This window comes from Elephas maximus, chromosome 8 (assembly GCF_024166365.1).
Source record: "Elephas maximus indicus isolate mEleMax1 chromosome 8, mEleMax1 primary haplotype, whole genome shotgun sequence".
Lineage (NCBI taxonomy): Eukaryota > Metazoa > Chordata > Mammalia > Proboscidea > Elephantidae > Elephas > Elephas maximus.
In genome coordinates this window covers 12,269,501-12,286,857 of record NC_064826.1, presented here as the reverse complement: position 1 = coordinate 12,286,857, position 17,357 = coordinate 12,269,501, and the positions used below count along the sequence as shown (strand labels likewise).

At 42.9% G+C, this 17,357-nt stretch overlaps 1 protein-coding gene across 1 annotated transcript in view; it reads right to left on the bottom strand.

Moving 5' to 3' along the window:
• Positions 1–17,357, bottom strand: part of DGKI (diacylglycerol kinase iota) — a 491,936-nt gene that overhangs the window by 270,170 nt on the left and 204,409 nt on the right. The window contains exons 4-6 of the mRNA XM_049893911.1: positions 14,047–14,121; positions 12,304–12,360; positions 1,757–1,822 (exon numbers count right to left, since the gene is read on the bottom strand). Of these exons, the coding sequence (XP_049749868.1) occupies positions 1,757–1,822; positions 12,304–12,360; positions 14,047–14,121 (198 nt within the window). The remainder of the gene's footprint in view (positions 1–1,756; positions 1,823–12,303; positions 12,361–14,046; positions 14,122–17,357) is intronic.

Sequence of the window (17,357 nt, the reverse complement as noted above, 5' to 3'; positions counted from 1 at the left end):
AACCCAGGGTGCATGGGGCCCAGCTCCCCCTATTCAGTTAACCCTGCCAAGAGAAGACCAGTCCAGAAAAGAGTGCAATACGATACTAGGGAATACTTGCCACAAAATACGTGTCTATTGATTTTCTTTTAATAAAATTCCACCAACTCCATTATGGCTTGAAAGTTGTTGAGGTGATGCCAGCTAGCTTGCTGTCTGGTAAAGATATTCTTTCAACGTGTAGAACCGGTTCATCTGGATCCTTCCTGCTTTGCACATCTCTGACCCCAAGATTGGCTGTGTCTGAAATTGCCTCTCCCTTGTCTCTCCTACACACATGCACACACATACAAGTATCCTTATGGGAAAGTTGTTGGTCATCTACATTTCACTAAGAGAAAATCCACAATCCCAAAGCAGCACTATAAATGGATGAAAGAAGTAGATAAAAATTGTAGAAGAAGGGTCATGAGAGAGCAGAGGCCTGACCTCCTTCCAACCATGGAAAATGGCTAGTAAGACTCTCTCCCCACATGCTTCTTTCTCTTTTTCTTCTTTCCTCCTCCTCCTGTCAACCCATTCCATTCATTGTTTTGAAGGACCAGGAAGGTACTGACTGAGAGGCACTGGTGGTGGTGGTGCTGGTTGAACAAAAAAAGACCACTGCTGTTGATTCTGACTCATAGTGACCCTACAGGACAGAGTAGAACTGCCCCATACGGTTTCCAAGGAGCACCTGGTGGAACTGAACTGCCGGCCTTTTAGTTAGCAGCCGTAGCTCTTTACCACTATGTCACCAGGGTTTCCCCAGTTGAACTGGAGAAGATGATACTTGTTATACTGGAAGACCTGCCCTTGAGGCTACGGTGCATGACCTTCCAGAAGAGAATGTGGTAACCAATGGCTGTAGCATGATATTTGCTTCCCAGGCACTAGGCAAAACAGTAAAATTAAAGAAACTTCTTCCAGCTGTGACTCACTGTCAACACCCCTGCCTCAGGCATCCAGTTCTTCCTGGCATCCCTCTATTGTCAAAAATGTCACAGTGGCCTGCCACTTTATGTCTGACTAGAGGGGTCAAGTGACTAAATCAACAAATTAACAAGTAACAGAGAAGGAATATACTCTCTGCTATTATCTTCCTCGTCACCAAATTAAAATGTCTCCTCACTGATGTCTTAATAAAGACTTAATAAAGTAATAACTGACATCATTTCAAAAATCTTTATGTAGATCTTTGCAGGTTGATAAAACCCAAACCTGCTGGGGTCAATCACACAAGGAGTCTCCGAAGTTTAACAGCATGCAGCCATAACCCCACCTCCCTTCTGCAAGTGGCCCTGGGTCCTGGGGGCTGTATAACAGCCATACTCAGGGAGATGGCTGAAATAAGTAACACGTTGAACCAGAAACCACAAACGCGGAGAGCATCTTTTTCCCAGAACTGGAAACAACCTCCCATTCGGTTAGGCCTGCCTCGTGAGGGAAGCGTTATTTTTAAAGACCAAAGCCAGAACCCAAAGACCAGTGATGATTTTCCCCAGAAGGGTAAATCCATTTCTCTTAACATGTGGGAACTCATCCCATCAAGACGACTGCCTCTTGTAGAGAGTTCTAGAACATCGGAAATACCTCTTCAGGAAAGGGGATCACGAGAAACAAGATCTTCCAGAAGGGAAGTGGTGTGCTGACCGCCAGGTGAGGTGACAGGACACGGCCACCCTGGGGCTCACAAGGCCTGCCCGCCCATGGTGTCTGTGATGCCCGGGCCCCTTACCTTACCACACTGCTTACACTTCCCCTCCTGCCGCCGCCGGTGCACCCAGTGGTGACGCACAAAGTTCTGAGGAGAACAAAATGGCAATGAATACGAAGGTCAATATTGGCTTTTTAATATTTCAACAACATAAATTTCCCTAACTCATCACCTGAGCCCACAAAACAGATGTATGTTTGTAGATCAACAGGCCTGAATCTCCCTGGGAAAACGAAGTTAATTATCGATTTCCACCTCTGTCAGATGTGTAGCTACCATTCAGCAAGTCCTCCCTCCGTGTTCATTCTCCCCAGGGCAAACGGCCATACGAGATGGCTGTCACTTGACTTTCTTACAAGCAAAACGCTGTGCGGGTCAGGGAATGTATTAGAGGACCCTGGGCTGGGAGGGAACGGAAGCAGGTAAGAGAAACCTCCACAGAGAAGTGAGGAGGAGGAGAGAAGCTGCAACAACCGTATCCAGTTCAACTTGACAAAGAGGGGTTTAATGCTTTCTATACGGCAGGCAGGCACCGCGCTAAACATGCCAGTTAGAAAGAATTAGAGGAATTACATTCTCGGAAAGAAATAGGTCCCCTAAGTCTGGGCCGAGAAAGTGAGGATTTTTCACTTAATAAAGTGAAGGAAGAGGAAAGCTGAAGAAAAGATGCGTCAGACAAGAGGCATGGGTGTACCACTGGGTCCTGTGATGATACCGTGTAAACAACTGTCCTTGGACACCCTGGACTAGATCAGCTTCGAGGACTACCCTTGTCATGGGGCTGAGTGAAACACAGAGGTTTCTTTTCCTTCTAAACAGACAATTATTCCAGGGCAGAACCAAGCAGCTCCCATCACCACTAGCTCCTAGGACACCTTATAAGAAAGTTGTTGTTATGGGCTGATGTGTGTTCCCTCAAAAGACAGGTTAAAGTCCTAACTCCTGCTGACCCCCCATACCTGTGAATATGACCTTATTTGGCAATAGGGTCTTTGAAGATGTTACCAGTTCACATGAGGTCATACTGGAGCAGGTTGAGTCCTGATCCAACATGAATGCCATCCTTATAAGAAGAGACAGAGGGACAGACAGACACAGAGGGAAGACTGTCATGTGAAGACAGAGGCAGAGATTGGAGTGGCGCTGCCACGAGCCAAGGGAATACCTGAGGCCACCAGGAGCTGGAAGACGCAAGGAAGGAACTTCCCCTACAGCCTTCAGAGAGCACGGCCCTGCAGACATCCTAAATCCAGACTACTAGTCTCCAGAACTGTGAGGCAATACATTTCTGTTGTTTTAAGCCCCACAGTTTTGGTACTTTGTTACAGCAGCCCTAGAGACAGTTGTCATGGATTGAATTGTGTCCCCTCAAAATGTGTGTCAACTTGGCTAGGCCATGATTCCTAGTATTGTGTAATTGTCCACCATGTTGTCATCTGATGTGAATTTCCTACATGCTGTAAAGCCTACCTCTGTGATGTTAATGGGTGGAAGTAGGAGAGGTTATATTAATGAGGCAGGACTCAACCTACAAGATTAGGTTGTGTCTTAAGCCAATCTCTTTGAAGATACAAAAGAGAGAAGCAAGCAGAGAGACATGGGGACCTCATACCACCAAGAAAATACAGCCAGGAGTGCACATCCTTTGGACCCAGGGTCCCTGTGCTGAGAAGCTCCTATATCAGGGAAAAATTGATGACAAGGACCTTCCTCCAGAGCTGACAGAGAAAGCCTTCCCCTAGAGCTGGCACCCTGAATTCAGACTTCAAGCCTCCTAGACTGTGAGAGAATAAACTTCTGTTTGTTAAAGCCATCCACTTGTGGTATTTCTGTTATAGCAGCACTAGATAACTAAGACAACAATGTCATCGGGTAAACATCTATAACTTACATATACACCATTCCTCTTTGACCAACAGACCTAAAGTACTTCCTGCTTTTCTTCTATGCCTTTTTCTGAGAAAACACATTTTACCTGAAACTAACATGTCTATTGTAGACTCTCCCCTGGTCCATATTTTCTCTCTAAAAGGCCTTTTAGTATATATTCAGCTCTTCGACAAATACTGATTAGATGCCTACTGCATGCCAGGCACTGTTCTAAGTTAGAGACACAGAATAGATCAGTGTTGAGGGGAAAAAATATCACAGCAAGACATAACAAGTACAAGCATCATCATTGTGGCTGTGTGCCATTGAGTCAGTCCTGACTTACAGCAGCCCTACAGGACACAGAAGAACTGCCCATAGAGTGGCCTAGGCTGTGATATTTACTGGGGCAGACTGCTAGGTCTTTTCTCCCACAGATTCCCTGGTGGGTTCCAACTGCTGACCTTTTGGTTAGCGGCTAAGCATTTAACCATGTGTCACCAAATGCCATCTCTATGTCTCTTAATACCATCAGTTCAATTCAAATTAAAACTAAACAGAGATTCTGGTGGCATAGCGGTTAAGTGTTATGACTGCTAACCAAAAGGTCTGCAGTTTGAATCTACCAGGCGCTCCTTGGAAACTCTCTGGGGGCAGTTCTACTCTGTCCTATAGGGTCGCTATGAGTCAGAATTGACTCAACGGCAATGGGTTTTAACTATATAGGATATAATGAAGCAAAATGGTGCCTCTCCAATATGATTAATGTCATTGATGTCACTAAACTGAATACCTGAAAAATGCTGACTTGGCAAATGTTGTGTTATTTTAACAACAATAAAAAAATGAAAAAAAAAAAACGGTACTTTCAATTAGTGTCATTTTTGTCTCTCTTTTCCCACTGCCAAAGTTTAATAAAATATAACTCCCAGCCCCAGTGCCATCAAGTCGATTCTGACTCATAGCGACCCTACAGGACAGAGTAGAACTGCCCCATAGAGTTTCCAAGGAGCGCCTGGCAGATTCAAACTGCCAATCCCTTGGTTAGCAGCCGTAGCACTTCACCACCACGCCACCAGGGTTTCCAAAAATGTAACTGGTGTCATTGAATCGTACATGTGAAGATTGCTGAAATGGCAAATGTGTTGTTACCTGTATTCTTACCACAACAAATAATAGACGAATTAATTTTTTTAAGGGAAAATGTAAAAAAAAAAAAGTTTAATCAAACAAAGACAAAATTCCTATATTATTCAAACCTAATAATAATACAGGACATCTATTGAATACTAGCTGTGTGCCAAGCACTTTTTAAGATGCTTTGTGTGTAATAGGAAGCCTGGTGGCACAACGGTTAAGTGCTTGGCTGCTAACTGAAAGGCTGACGGTTCGAACCCCCAAGCTACTCTGTGGGAGAAATGCCTAGCTATCTGCTTCCACAGAGGTTATGGCCTACGGGGCGGTTACACCTCACCACATGAGGTCGCTATGAGTCAGAATTGACCAGATGGCACCTAACGATAACAACACTTCAATATGGCATGCCAATAAACGATTTCAGCAACTGTCAGCTGTGGAAATATTAACTATTTAAAAAAGTCAGACATCATTATAAGGGATACAAAAATGTTTTATATAATTGCTGTTAGCTTAGTACAAGCTGAAGGAAAATATACATTATCATTCATGTTAGGGGACATTCTCTACTTATTGAGATTATGAATCATTTGTTGTTATTCTTGTTATTAGATGCTGTTGACTCATTTAGGACTCATAGTGTCCCTATGGACAACAGAATGAAACACTGACGAGTCCTGCACCATACAGAGAATCATTGCTATGTTTGAGCTCATTGTTGCAGCCACTGTGTCAATCCATCTCATCGAGGGTCTTCCTCTTTTTCGCTGACCCCTCTACCTTACCAAGCATGATGTCCTTCTCCAGGGACTGGTCCTCCTGATAACATGTACAAAGTATGTGAGACAAAGTATCACCATCCTCATTTCCAAGGGGCACTCTGGCTGTACTTCTTCCAAGACAGATTTGTTCCTTCTTCTGGCAGTCCATGGTATATTCGATATTCTTCGCCAACACCATAATTCAAAGGCATCAATTCCTCTCTGGTCTTCCTTACTCATTGTCCAGCTTTCACATGCATATGAAGTGACTGAAAATATTATGGCTTGTGTCAAGTGCACTTTAGTCCTCAAAGTGACATCTTTGCTTTTCAACACCTTAAAGAGGTCTTTTGTAGGTTTCCCAATGCAACACGTCCATTGATTTCTTGACTGCTGCTTCAATGGGCACTGATTGTGGATTCAGGTAAAATGAAATCCTTGACAACTTAATCTTTTCTCCATTTATCATGATGTTGCTTATTGATCCAGTTGTGAAGGTTTTTGTTTTCTTTATGTTGAGATGTAATCCATACTGAAGGCTGTGGTCTTTGATCTTCATCAGCAAGTGCTTCAAGTCCTCTTCACTTTCAGCAAGCAAGGTGTGTCATCTGCATATCCCAGGTTGTTAATCAGTCTTCCTCCAATCCTGTTACCACATTCTTCTTTATATAGTCCAGTTTCTCCGATTATTTGCTCAGCATACAGACAGAATAAATATGGTGAAAGGACACAACCCAGACATACGGCATTCCTTATTTTAAACCAAGCAGTATCCCCTTGTTCTGTTCAATTGACTGCTTCTTGGTCTATGTACAGGTTTCTCATGGGCACGATTTAGTGTTCTGGAATTCCCACTCTTTGCAATGTTATCCATAATGTGTTATGATCCACATAATCAAATGCCTTTGCATAGTCAATAAAATACAGGTAAACACCTTTCTGGTATTTTCTGCTTTCAGCTGCGATCCATAGGACATCAGCAATGATATCCCTCATTCCATGTTCTCTTCTGAATCCACTTTGAATTTCTGACAGTTCCCTGTCAATGTACTGCTACAATTGCTTTTGAATGATCTTCAGCAAAATTCTACTTGCATGTGATATTAATGATATTGTTTGCTAATTTTCACATTCTTTTGGATCACCTTTCTTTGGAAAGGGTACAAACATGGATCTCTTTCAGTCTGTTGGCAAGGTAGCAGTCTTTCAAATTTCTTGGCCTAAAGGAATGAACACCTCCAGCACTGCATCTGTTTGTTGAAACATCTCAGTTGGTATTCTGTCAATTCCTGAATCATCTAATGACTGTCATTTACAGAGGGAGATATTGGAAGAATTCAATGCTATTACCTAGGTTAAATCAGGGATCATTTAGCTAGTGACAATTCTAATCATTAAAAGACTAAACCAACGATTTCCACAAATCAATACTTATTTGGAAATTAGAAGGCCAATTTAATGAATCATTAGTGCTGCAACTTATAGAATTTGGTAATCACATTGATAATACCATGTAGTTTAGTTTATTTAGGGAACAAAAGGGAATATCTTTTTAAATTGTTTGCTTAGAGATTAGTACATCTGAACCTGCTGGTTGGTAGGTGCCATGGAGTCTATTTCAACTTATAGCAAACCCATGTGACAGAGCAGAACTGCCCCAGAGTGTTTCCAGGCTGTAATCTTTATGGGAGCAGATTGTCAGGTCTTTCTCCCGAAGAGCTGTTGTGTGGGTTTGAACCGCCAACCTTCAGGTTAGCAGCCAAGTCCTGGTGATAACTCTACCAGTTGTTAAATATTTTTAAAATGACTTTTTCTTAGGAAATAGACAGGAAACTAAGGCACAGGGTGACAAAGTAACTTAAACGCAAGCACTACTATGGGAGAGACTCACCAACCATCCCCAGCTAGGACTCTCTGATTTATGATGTCAGATAGCCTTCTTCTCAAAGTTCTTCTTAGGTCTAATATAAGCTTCTCCTGCTCTACAAACATAGTTTGAACAAAGTAAACTCCCAATAAATGTGTGCTGAATTGAATAGAATTCTCAACCTGATTTCCTTGAAAACTAAATCAAAGTTACCATTTTTTGTATCATCGACTGCCTTCAATAAAAAGAAAAAATACCTTTAATCCTGCTGTTTTCTAATCCTTGTTTTACAAGTACTTTAATTTTTCACGCTATTTTCTTTTCACCATTATTCATACCTGCTAAGTTGTTGAACTAAAATTAGACTCGAGATCCTTATACTGCAAATCTGAGTGTTGGTGCGCGGCTGCAAAGATAGCGAAGCAAGATTTCTGGCACCATGGTGTCATTTTAGAGTTCATCAACAATCTCTGAGTTATTCATACACTATCAAGCACTGGAGAAGAGAAGGGCTGTCACTTCTGGGCGTTAAGATATTAGTGACAGATCACTTCAGGGTTTATATGCAGTACTGGTAGCTGAAGTGTACAACACAATTGTTCAATTATTTTCAAACAACCAATCCAATTCATATTATTCATAGAGTTTGAACAGATCTTAGAAATTATTACCCAATCCATATGACTTATTACCAAGAAAGCTGAAGTCCAGAAAGATTCAACTTATAGGAGCTCATCAAATATTCATTTAAAAACTTCCACAGGTCAGGCAGGTGGTTACAGTGATGAACAATCCTCGTTCTAGGTCCCTGTTATAGAAAGGCCCTTACCACCCAGTAGAAAAGAAGCAGAAATGCAATTTGAACCCAGGTCAAACTAATTCTAAACCACTTGGTCTTTCATATACATTAAGTAAACTACCTAACATCTCTTAATTAAGACTCTCAAATGAGTTATAATCTGTCTTAAGTTTCATCTTCAAAATGTCCTCTCAGATCATGAGTTCTTCAACATTTTGGGAAAATGGATCCCTTTAAAAATTCATTCAATCAACAGATGTTCATTGATCACATACTGTGTGACTTGGCACAATGAGTTTGGGACAAATTGACTGAATGACCTTCCAAAGCTTACACTAAAGGAGACAGAAAACAAACAAGCAATCAAGTCATATGCACCAACAATTATGAAATACAAAGTCCACTGGAAGGGCAGAACAAAGTGCTTTGATAAAGAACAACATGCCACCTACCTGTTTAGAGGTGATCATCTAGATTGACCTCTGAGGGTGGGATATTTAAGCCAAGGTCTAACTATAAGGAACAGCCAGCCATGCAAAGAGAGTTCCACCCCAGCAACCACATACACGGCTGTCCAAAGGTGGGGACTATCTTAGTGAGCCTTCGAGAACTGAAAGGAATACCAGGTGGTAGCTGGAGGGAGTTGGAGAGGTAACCAGGGGCCAGATAAGCAGGACTTTTGATGCCAAGGCAAGAGGTTTGCATTTTGACCAACTGCTATGGAAACCATTAAAGAGTTTTAAGTTGGATATTGACATAGTCCGATTTTCATTTAAAAAATTCACTCCCTTGAATCACGGGTGGATTGAAATGGGGAAAATTGAGGAAGCACAGAGAAGCTATTTCAGTAGTCAAGGGTGCCTTAGACTGAGACGTTGACAGCAGACATGGAGAAAAACGGATGGATCTGAAACATTTTATAAGTAAAATTGATAGAACTTGCTAATGAATTAGATGTGAGAAATGAGAGGAAGAATCTATATGACCCCTCAGTTTTCTCAATTGAGGAGCTGGATCAATAACCATCTCATTTTCTGAGATGCAAAAGTCTTGAGAAAATAGTTAATATAGGGATAGAAATAAGAGTTTAGTGTTGGGCACATTATATTTCAGATGACTATGATAGTTCTGATGGGCAGGTCAAATGGAACTGTAAGAAGCAGTCTGAACCAGGAATGTAAAGTTAGGAGCTGTCAGCCCAGATGCGGGATTGAAATCCAGGAGATTGGATGAGATCTTCCCACAAAGGGTGTGCAGAGAGAAGAGAACCTGGAGAGGACAAGCCCCAGGACTGTGCAAAGTTGGGGGGTGAGCACTGGGAGAGAATGGGAAGAGTCTTCGGTGAGGGAGGAGGGGAGTAAGGGCGAATAACGTCAGAAGCCCAGAGAGGTGAGCGTTAAAGGAGGGCAGAATACTCAATATCTCGAATGCAGAGAGAACAAATTAGAAGAGATTAGGAAACTATCTAATGGATTTGGCATCAAAGAGATAATTGGTATTATTAAAAAGAGCGATTTCAGCGAAAGGATAGAGCAGACACCAGATCAGAATAGGTTAATATGGTGAGGAGGTGACATTGTAAAAACAACTTAGATGGGCAGTTTGGCAGCAAATACAAAGCTAGAGTCATTATCAGCAGTTAAAGGCACAGTTTGAAAGTCAAGGATTGTTTTGTTTGTTTTTGAGATGAAGGTATTGGATTGTCTACACTGATGCAAATATGGAAATAATCAAGAAAAAGAGAGAGACTGAAAAATGAAGGAAAGAAATGGAATACCTGGTCTTTGATAAGATATTATTGACACGTTAACAAGAAGCTGATGTGGAATGGCGGGAAAGAAGACAAGTGAGAGTGCCTGAAACATGTACAGAGGGACTGGTTTCTAGACAAGTGACACAATACTTGAAAACCAGAGAAAAAAACTCAACCAGAAAACACAACTGTACAAAACAAACAAGTACACACACGCACAGACACAGCTGATCTTCGTTATTTGTGGATCCCATATTTGCGAATTCACCTACTCGCCAAAATGTATTTGTAACCCCAAAATCAAAACTCTGCAGTCTTTTGCAGACATGCACGCAGAGAGGTGAGAAAGTTGAGTAGCGTGTTTGCACGTTCCCTGCTGAGAATGAACCAGGCGGCGCTCCGCCTTCTTGCTTCAGCTTCCATACTGTAAGCAAGGGTCCTTTCCACGGTCTATGTAATGCCATGTTTCTCTCACTTTTGTGATTTTTGTTGGTGATTTTGTAATTTAAAATGTCTCCCAAGCGTAGTGCTAAAGTGCTGTTCTAGTGTTTTTAAGTGCAAGAAGACTGTGTGGTGCTTTACTGAAAAAATATGTATATTAGATAAGCCTTGTTCGGGAGTGAGTTACAGTATTGGCCACGAGTTCAATATTAGTGAATCAACAATACATATTAAATAAGGTGTCTTTAAACAGAAACACATATAAAACTAGGTTGTGTATTGATTGATTGATGAAAATGTTGTGACCAGAGGCTTGAGGAATCTAACCCCATATTTCCCTAAGAGTAATGATATCTTTATCTATATCTACATCTACAACTATAACCATATCCACATCTACATCTATATCCATATCTCTATCTGTATTCATATACATCTATATCTATATCCATATCCCACACACAGTGCTCAGCCCCTGACCTTACAGCCTCATAGTGAGACAAACAGATAAATAGGAAATTGTAATGCAGGACAGTTGCTGCGATGTTAGTGGAAGTGGAGGTGATGATGGAAACAGAGTTGCAGGTAGATGGTACATGTTAACTTTTATTTGGAGGAGACCCAGCACATAGAGGCCCCCAGCCTTCCTGTTACCCTGGCAGGGGCGGGGGGCGTCTAGCTCCAGGCCCCAAACTGCGCTCCCAATCAGTGAAACAAGAGCCTGCATTCACAGAGCCCTCCCTGCTCTGAATGTTGTGACATCCCAACTAAAAAATGTTACCATCTTATATGAACTCTCTCTAAGAAAACATGTAGCAAATACAATTTTTGCTAGGTATACTTTCTCCATTTCCTTTACATTCCCAGTAAGATGATAGCTCAGCTCTGCTTAAATCTATAAGCAGCAATCTTCCCAGCTGGCCCACTCCTCAAACCAGCTCTGGGTAAGACAAGTAAAAGAGAGAGAGGAAAGACTCAGAGCAGGCTTCCAAGAAGAGGTGGAAACTAAAATGAGACCTACAGGAATTACCTAGGTGGAGGGGGATGGGGGCCTGGCCATCACATGATTTATGATTTAGCAGATGAAAACGCTGAGACAGGGAGCCATGGAGTGAGACGCCCAAGCTCACCTACTAGTCAAGTGTCACACCAGGATTTGAGACCAGACGGTCTGGACCCAGGGCTCACACTAACAACCAGAACCAGTGCTGACCCTGAAGAGCTTATATCTGCTCCAAATTTAGAATGGAATTCACACTGACCAAAAGAAAATAAAATAGTATTCTTCCTTACCCTCTCAGTTCAACCCCCACTCCCGTCATCACCTCCACCTCCACTAACATCACAGCCACTGCCCTGCATTACACTTTCCTATTTACCTGTTTGTCTCTCTGCTGGACCATAAGGTCAGGGGCTGAGCACTCTGTGTGTACGTGTGTGTGTGTGTGTGTGTGTGTCATTTAACCCCCCCCCCCCACTCTCTGGGTCATTCAACAATACTTGGGTCCCCAATCCATTCCATGAGAAGAACAAAGTGCGGGTGTCTCTCTGCTGTATGCAACACACCAGGAGTCTTGGAGATCTTCCTGATGCATTAACAAGAAACTGATGTGGAATGGTGGGAGGCAGAATTTATATTTTAATCTCTGGTGACCCACAAAACCCACTGCCATTGAGTTGATTCCGACTCATTGCGACCCTCTAGGACAGAGTAGAACTGCCCCATTGGGTTCCCAAGGCCGTAATCTTTATGGAAACAGACTACCACATCTTCCTCCCGCAGAGCACTGGTAGATTTGGACGGCCAACCTTTTGGTTAGCAGCTGAGGGCTTAACTACTGTGCCACCAGGCTCCTTAATCTCTGGTGAATATAGCTATGAATCCAATGAGTCCATGGGAAATAAGAAGTAGCATTTGAAATAGAGCTCTGAATTACTCACTTCTCTTGGGGATCTTGAGGCGCCTTCTCGAAATGTTGGTTTACATCTGAAGTTAATCTGTCATTTCAAAAGAAAAGCATATTACGTGAGAGATAAGCAAAGAACTAGATTTAATTACCTGAGAAACCAACAGCGACAGATACTGTAAAGGCAAAGCAAAACCCACAAGTGTGAGTAGCAAAGTTTAACCCTGTTCTTTGTCTTTGGAAATTGTTGTATTAGACCATCTACAGAGATCCCAGTATGTCCAGTCCAGGTCCCTTCATTCTCACCTATGAAATCGAAGTATCTTTAAACAATAACGCTCCTACACTGCTACTGAGAAACTACGATAAGAAAGAGGCAAAGTATATGGCAGCTGAAGCCATCTGGAGGGCTCTTTCTGACATTAAAAGTAGAAAAATAGAAACTTGAGAAATTTTTTAACATCACGATAATTATTTGCCTCCCCCCTCCACCCACCAAAACATTCTTTGTAAAGCGTTCCTCACGGGGATGTTTCCGGCTACATTTAAATCTTTTTTACCTACTTGGTAATATAGGAGCCCTGGAGGCACAGAGATTACCAACACAGCTGCTAACCAAAAGCTTGGCAGTTCAAATCCATCAGCAGCTGCTTGGAAACCCTATGGGGCAGTTCTAGTTCTACTCTGTCCTACAGGGTTGATAGGAGTTGGAATTGACTTGATGGCAATGGGTTTGGTTTGGTTTGGTTTGGTTTGGTTTTGATAATATAATGAAACGGATGTAGGAATGAAAGTAGAAATGAGCAGGGTTGAGACAGCAGAGAAATGTTAGTAGTCGTGGCTACGAAATGTCAGTTGGCACTGACGGGAATGTGGTGTGAAACAAACTGAATTACACGAGGCAGTTCAAGCTCGTGGTTAGGGCATAAAGGAGGAGGAGGTGTGAAGTGTGGAAGAGCACGAGGTGGGTGGGGAGTTAAAGCAGAAAACCGACTGTTGGAGCCTTTCGCCACCCCCAAAGGACAGAGAAATGGGCTGTACAGAATCTACCTCCTCTGGAGGAAAGACGTCACCATAGTCACCTCCAGCCCTACCCCCACATGAAAGCCATACAAAAGACACTGCCCATGAGGGGCCTGAGAGCTGGCTCTGGCTCGTCTCTCCCCATGCATCTACTTCCAGGAAAGGGCAACTCACAAAGGTTTTAAAAACAATGATTCTACAGAGGTTTAAAAAAAAAAAAGGTTGCCATTGAGCCAACTCTGAGTTTTCAACGACTGGTTTTTCAGAAGGAGATCGCCAGGCCTGTCTTCTGTGGAACCTCTGGGTGGACTTGAACTGCTAACCTTTCAGGTAGCAACCAAGCACGTTAATCACTTGCGCCAACCAGAGATCTTTTTAAAGAGGTTAGGAATTTTCTTTTTCTTCAAGGGCGCACCTTGTGGGAAATCCCATAGGTGAACAACAATGCACGTGCAGAGGACACAGAAAGAAAATTAGCGCATAACGCGATTTTCCTCTAATCTTATGATTCCTTATCCCAAAAGTCAACATCAGATGATACCAAATTTCACCTCAGCAAACAATGGAGAGAATGAACCTCAAACACTATCTTTCTGTTATTAATCTCAGAAGAACGTTGGGCTCTCAGTTTGTCAAAAGGACGTTTGTTTTTGGAAAGCTGGAAATGAGCACTGACGTGCCTCCCGGGTCCTGGTCTGAGGGAGTCCAAACACGTAGGATGTCGCGATCACAGCAGCAGGTGGCGCTCTCTCACCTTTTCCAGCTGTTCGATGCAGGCGGTGTGGACGACGATCTTACAGACCGCACACTTCCTCCTGAGAGCCGATTTCTACAACATCCAATTCAAAACACAAGAGAGGAGCGTTAACAGTCTGTGCTGAAGGGCCCCTGGTATTAAAGAGAGACTACGCAAATCAGACAGCATATTGCAATCATTTATACTGATCAGCAAATTTCAAACTTCATTTTCAACATTCAGTAAAGTGACAAACACCATCAGCTGTCCTTTGACCCACAAGAAACTCCATAACCCCATTACTGGGGCCAACTAGATCATCTCTTCAAAGTAGAATGATAATAATACTGACGTCGTGTGACCTCGAGTAGATTCTAACTCATAGGGACCCCATGTGACAGGGTAGAACTGCCCCACAGGCTTCTCTAGACTCTAATCTTTCTCCCACGGAGCCAGGGTGTGCGTTTGAACCGCCAGCCCTGAGGTTAGGAGCCAAGGGCTTAACTCTTGTGCCACCAAGGTTCCTTAATAATAATAATAAACGCCCACCGCAGTCAAGTCGATTCCGACTCATAGAGACCCTATAGGACCGAGTAGAACCATCTGCCCCATAGGGTTCCCAAGAAGTGACTGGTGGATTTGAACTGCTGACTTTTGGTTAGCAGCCAAGCTCTTAATCACTGCACTACCAGGGCTCCAATAATAATAATAATAATAGCTGCTATTTATTAAGTATAAAATATGAACACTTCTGTTCATATAATAAGCTTTATTATCAAGTTTCATAGCCTAACAATCATAGGTATTACAAGCCACCATTTTATAGGTAAGAAAACTGAGGCTCAGAGAGGTTTACTAAATCACCCCAGATTACCCAGACAGTTAAGGGGCGGCAGGGCCAATACCCAAACTAAATTCAGAGAGAGCATTCTTTCCCAGGGGCCAGTCAGATTTGCGCTTCTATCCCAGGCACGAACGTACACTACAGTGCTCGGGTTTCTGCCCAAATCTTCTGGAAAGCAGGGAGACCAGGCTAGATTTTACATGCAAGAAATAATCCCTCTCAGCGAAAAGAAAAGGAAACTCCTACTTGCTGATGTGAGAGGGAGATTAGGCAGCAGATGAACACATGATCAGTACTGAAACTATTCATGAACGCATTACCGTGGCACGGCTCTACAACTAAAATTGCAGAAATTTTGAGAAAAGTCAGAAGATCCTCCTGGTTGCAAATATTAAATAGTAGGCATTCCTACGAGGCTGAAAAACAGTAAATAGTAACAGCAGCAGAAGCTAAATGAATACGGTACTTACTATGTACCTGAGACTCTTATAAACATTTTACAGAGTAATTTATTTAATCCTCACGGCCCTATGAGATAGGTAGTATTCTTTCTCTCATTTTAGAGATGAGGGAATTGAGGCACAGCAAGTGACACGCTCCAAGCCATATAATTAGTGCACAACAGAGCCAGGTCGTGTGGCTCCAGAGCTCAGGCTCGTCAGCACTATATAATTTGGTTTTCAAATATACAGCCAAATGACAGTCAGTACCAGTTTAAATTCACAGCAAAAATACTCCTTAAGGTTTCTCTTTTGTCCAGGAATGAAAAGGGAGCTGCGAGGAGAGCGACAGATGAATGGGTGGAATGTGGCTGCGTTACTTCCAGTATCAGGTGGAATCTAAGCAGGGGGTGCTCAGAACGTCTGTGTACAGGGCAGGCTGGATGGAAGGTGTGCATGAGTGATTTCCATTACTCACTGAAACGAACTTAGGATGGCAAAGCCAATCTGTCAAACAGTCTAGCAAAGCAACCAAGCGTGAAAGGTCACGAATCCTGTTTTTAAGAAAGACACTAGCTTAGAGTGCTGGTAACCTTTCCATTCTAATGAATGGCTTTCCTCTGCTGGCGAAAAACTTTTGAGCCCATTGTGGCAGATGGGCGAGAAGAAATAAAGCATTGCCGCTCCCAAAGGAGACTTGAAGGGCAACAGCCCACCACCCAACTTGGAAGGACAGGACCAGAAAGCCACCTGCTTCCGTGACGGTGCTGCTCCCACAGCACGTGTCTTCACCACCCACCAGGCACCTAACAGCGCCACAGAACCGGAGCGAGGAAGCTTGCAGAAGACACCCCTGCCTGGCACTCTGTGAGCCCACCTGTGGAGGCATTATTACTCTTGGCTTTCCTCTCCCCGAGGAAAGTGCGTGGTCTGGAACATTAAATAACATTAACAATCAATTGATTTTGCAACTAGCAAAGGTTAAGAGATACCCAGGCACCTAGATACACCAGTGAAAAGTGTCTCTATGACTGAAAGGTAAACAGGAGGAGAAGGAGAGGCAGCAGTAGTAGCAGCAGAGCAATCCAAGCCACAGTAATGAAACCCTGGTTCACAACTGGACCGATATGTAACATCATGATAGAGGAGAAAAGACTGGAGCTGTCAAGGGTTCTGTTTTACTTGTACCCACAATCATAGCCCATGAAAGTAGCAGTCAAGAAATCAAATGACATTTTGCATTGGGCAAATCTGCTGCAAAAGACCTTTTTAAAATGTTAAAAAAAAAAAAAAAGATGTCTCTTTGAAGACTAAGGTGCGCCTGACCCAAGCCATGGTATTTTCAATCACCACACATGCATGCAAAAACTGGACAATGAATAAGGAAAACCAAAGAGGAACCGATGCATTTGAATTACTGTGTTGGAGAAGAATATTGAATATACCATGGACTGCCAGAAGAATGAACAAGTCTGTCTTGAAAGAAGTACAACCAGGGTGCTCAAGGATGCTGAGACTTTGTCTTGAGTACTTTGGACATGTTATCAAGAGGGACAAGTCCCTGGAGAAGGACATCATGCTTGGTAAAGTAGAGAGTCAGCAAAAAAGAGGAAGAACCTCGACGAGATGGACTGACAGTGGCTCCAACGATGGGTTCAAACATAGCAAGGATTGTGCGGATGGCACAGGACTGGGCCGTGTTTCGTTCCATTGTACATAGGGCTGCTATGGGTCACAACTGACTTGACAGCACCCAACAACAACAGTTTAAAAATGTTCATGAACGGAGTACCCATAAACAAATTATCATTGTTCTCCAGGTTCCCCTGGAAGTCCTGGTTTGGGTCACCGCTTTAGCGCCATCTGCAGGGAACGCGTGGAGCTACACTGTTCTTCAGGGTTATCATGATCCTAAGGAAACTGGAGGTGATTCTGGTCTATTTTTCCTTATTCAAATATCCCCTAGAACTGCAGACAAGTAACCTACATTTTAGGTGACCCCTTCAGGGCTATGATTTAAGGATGTGTGAAAGGCCTACTTCCTC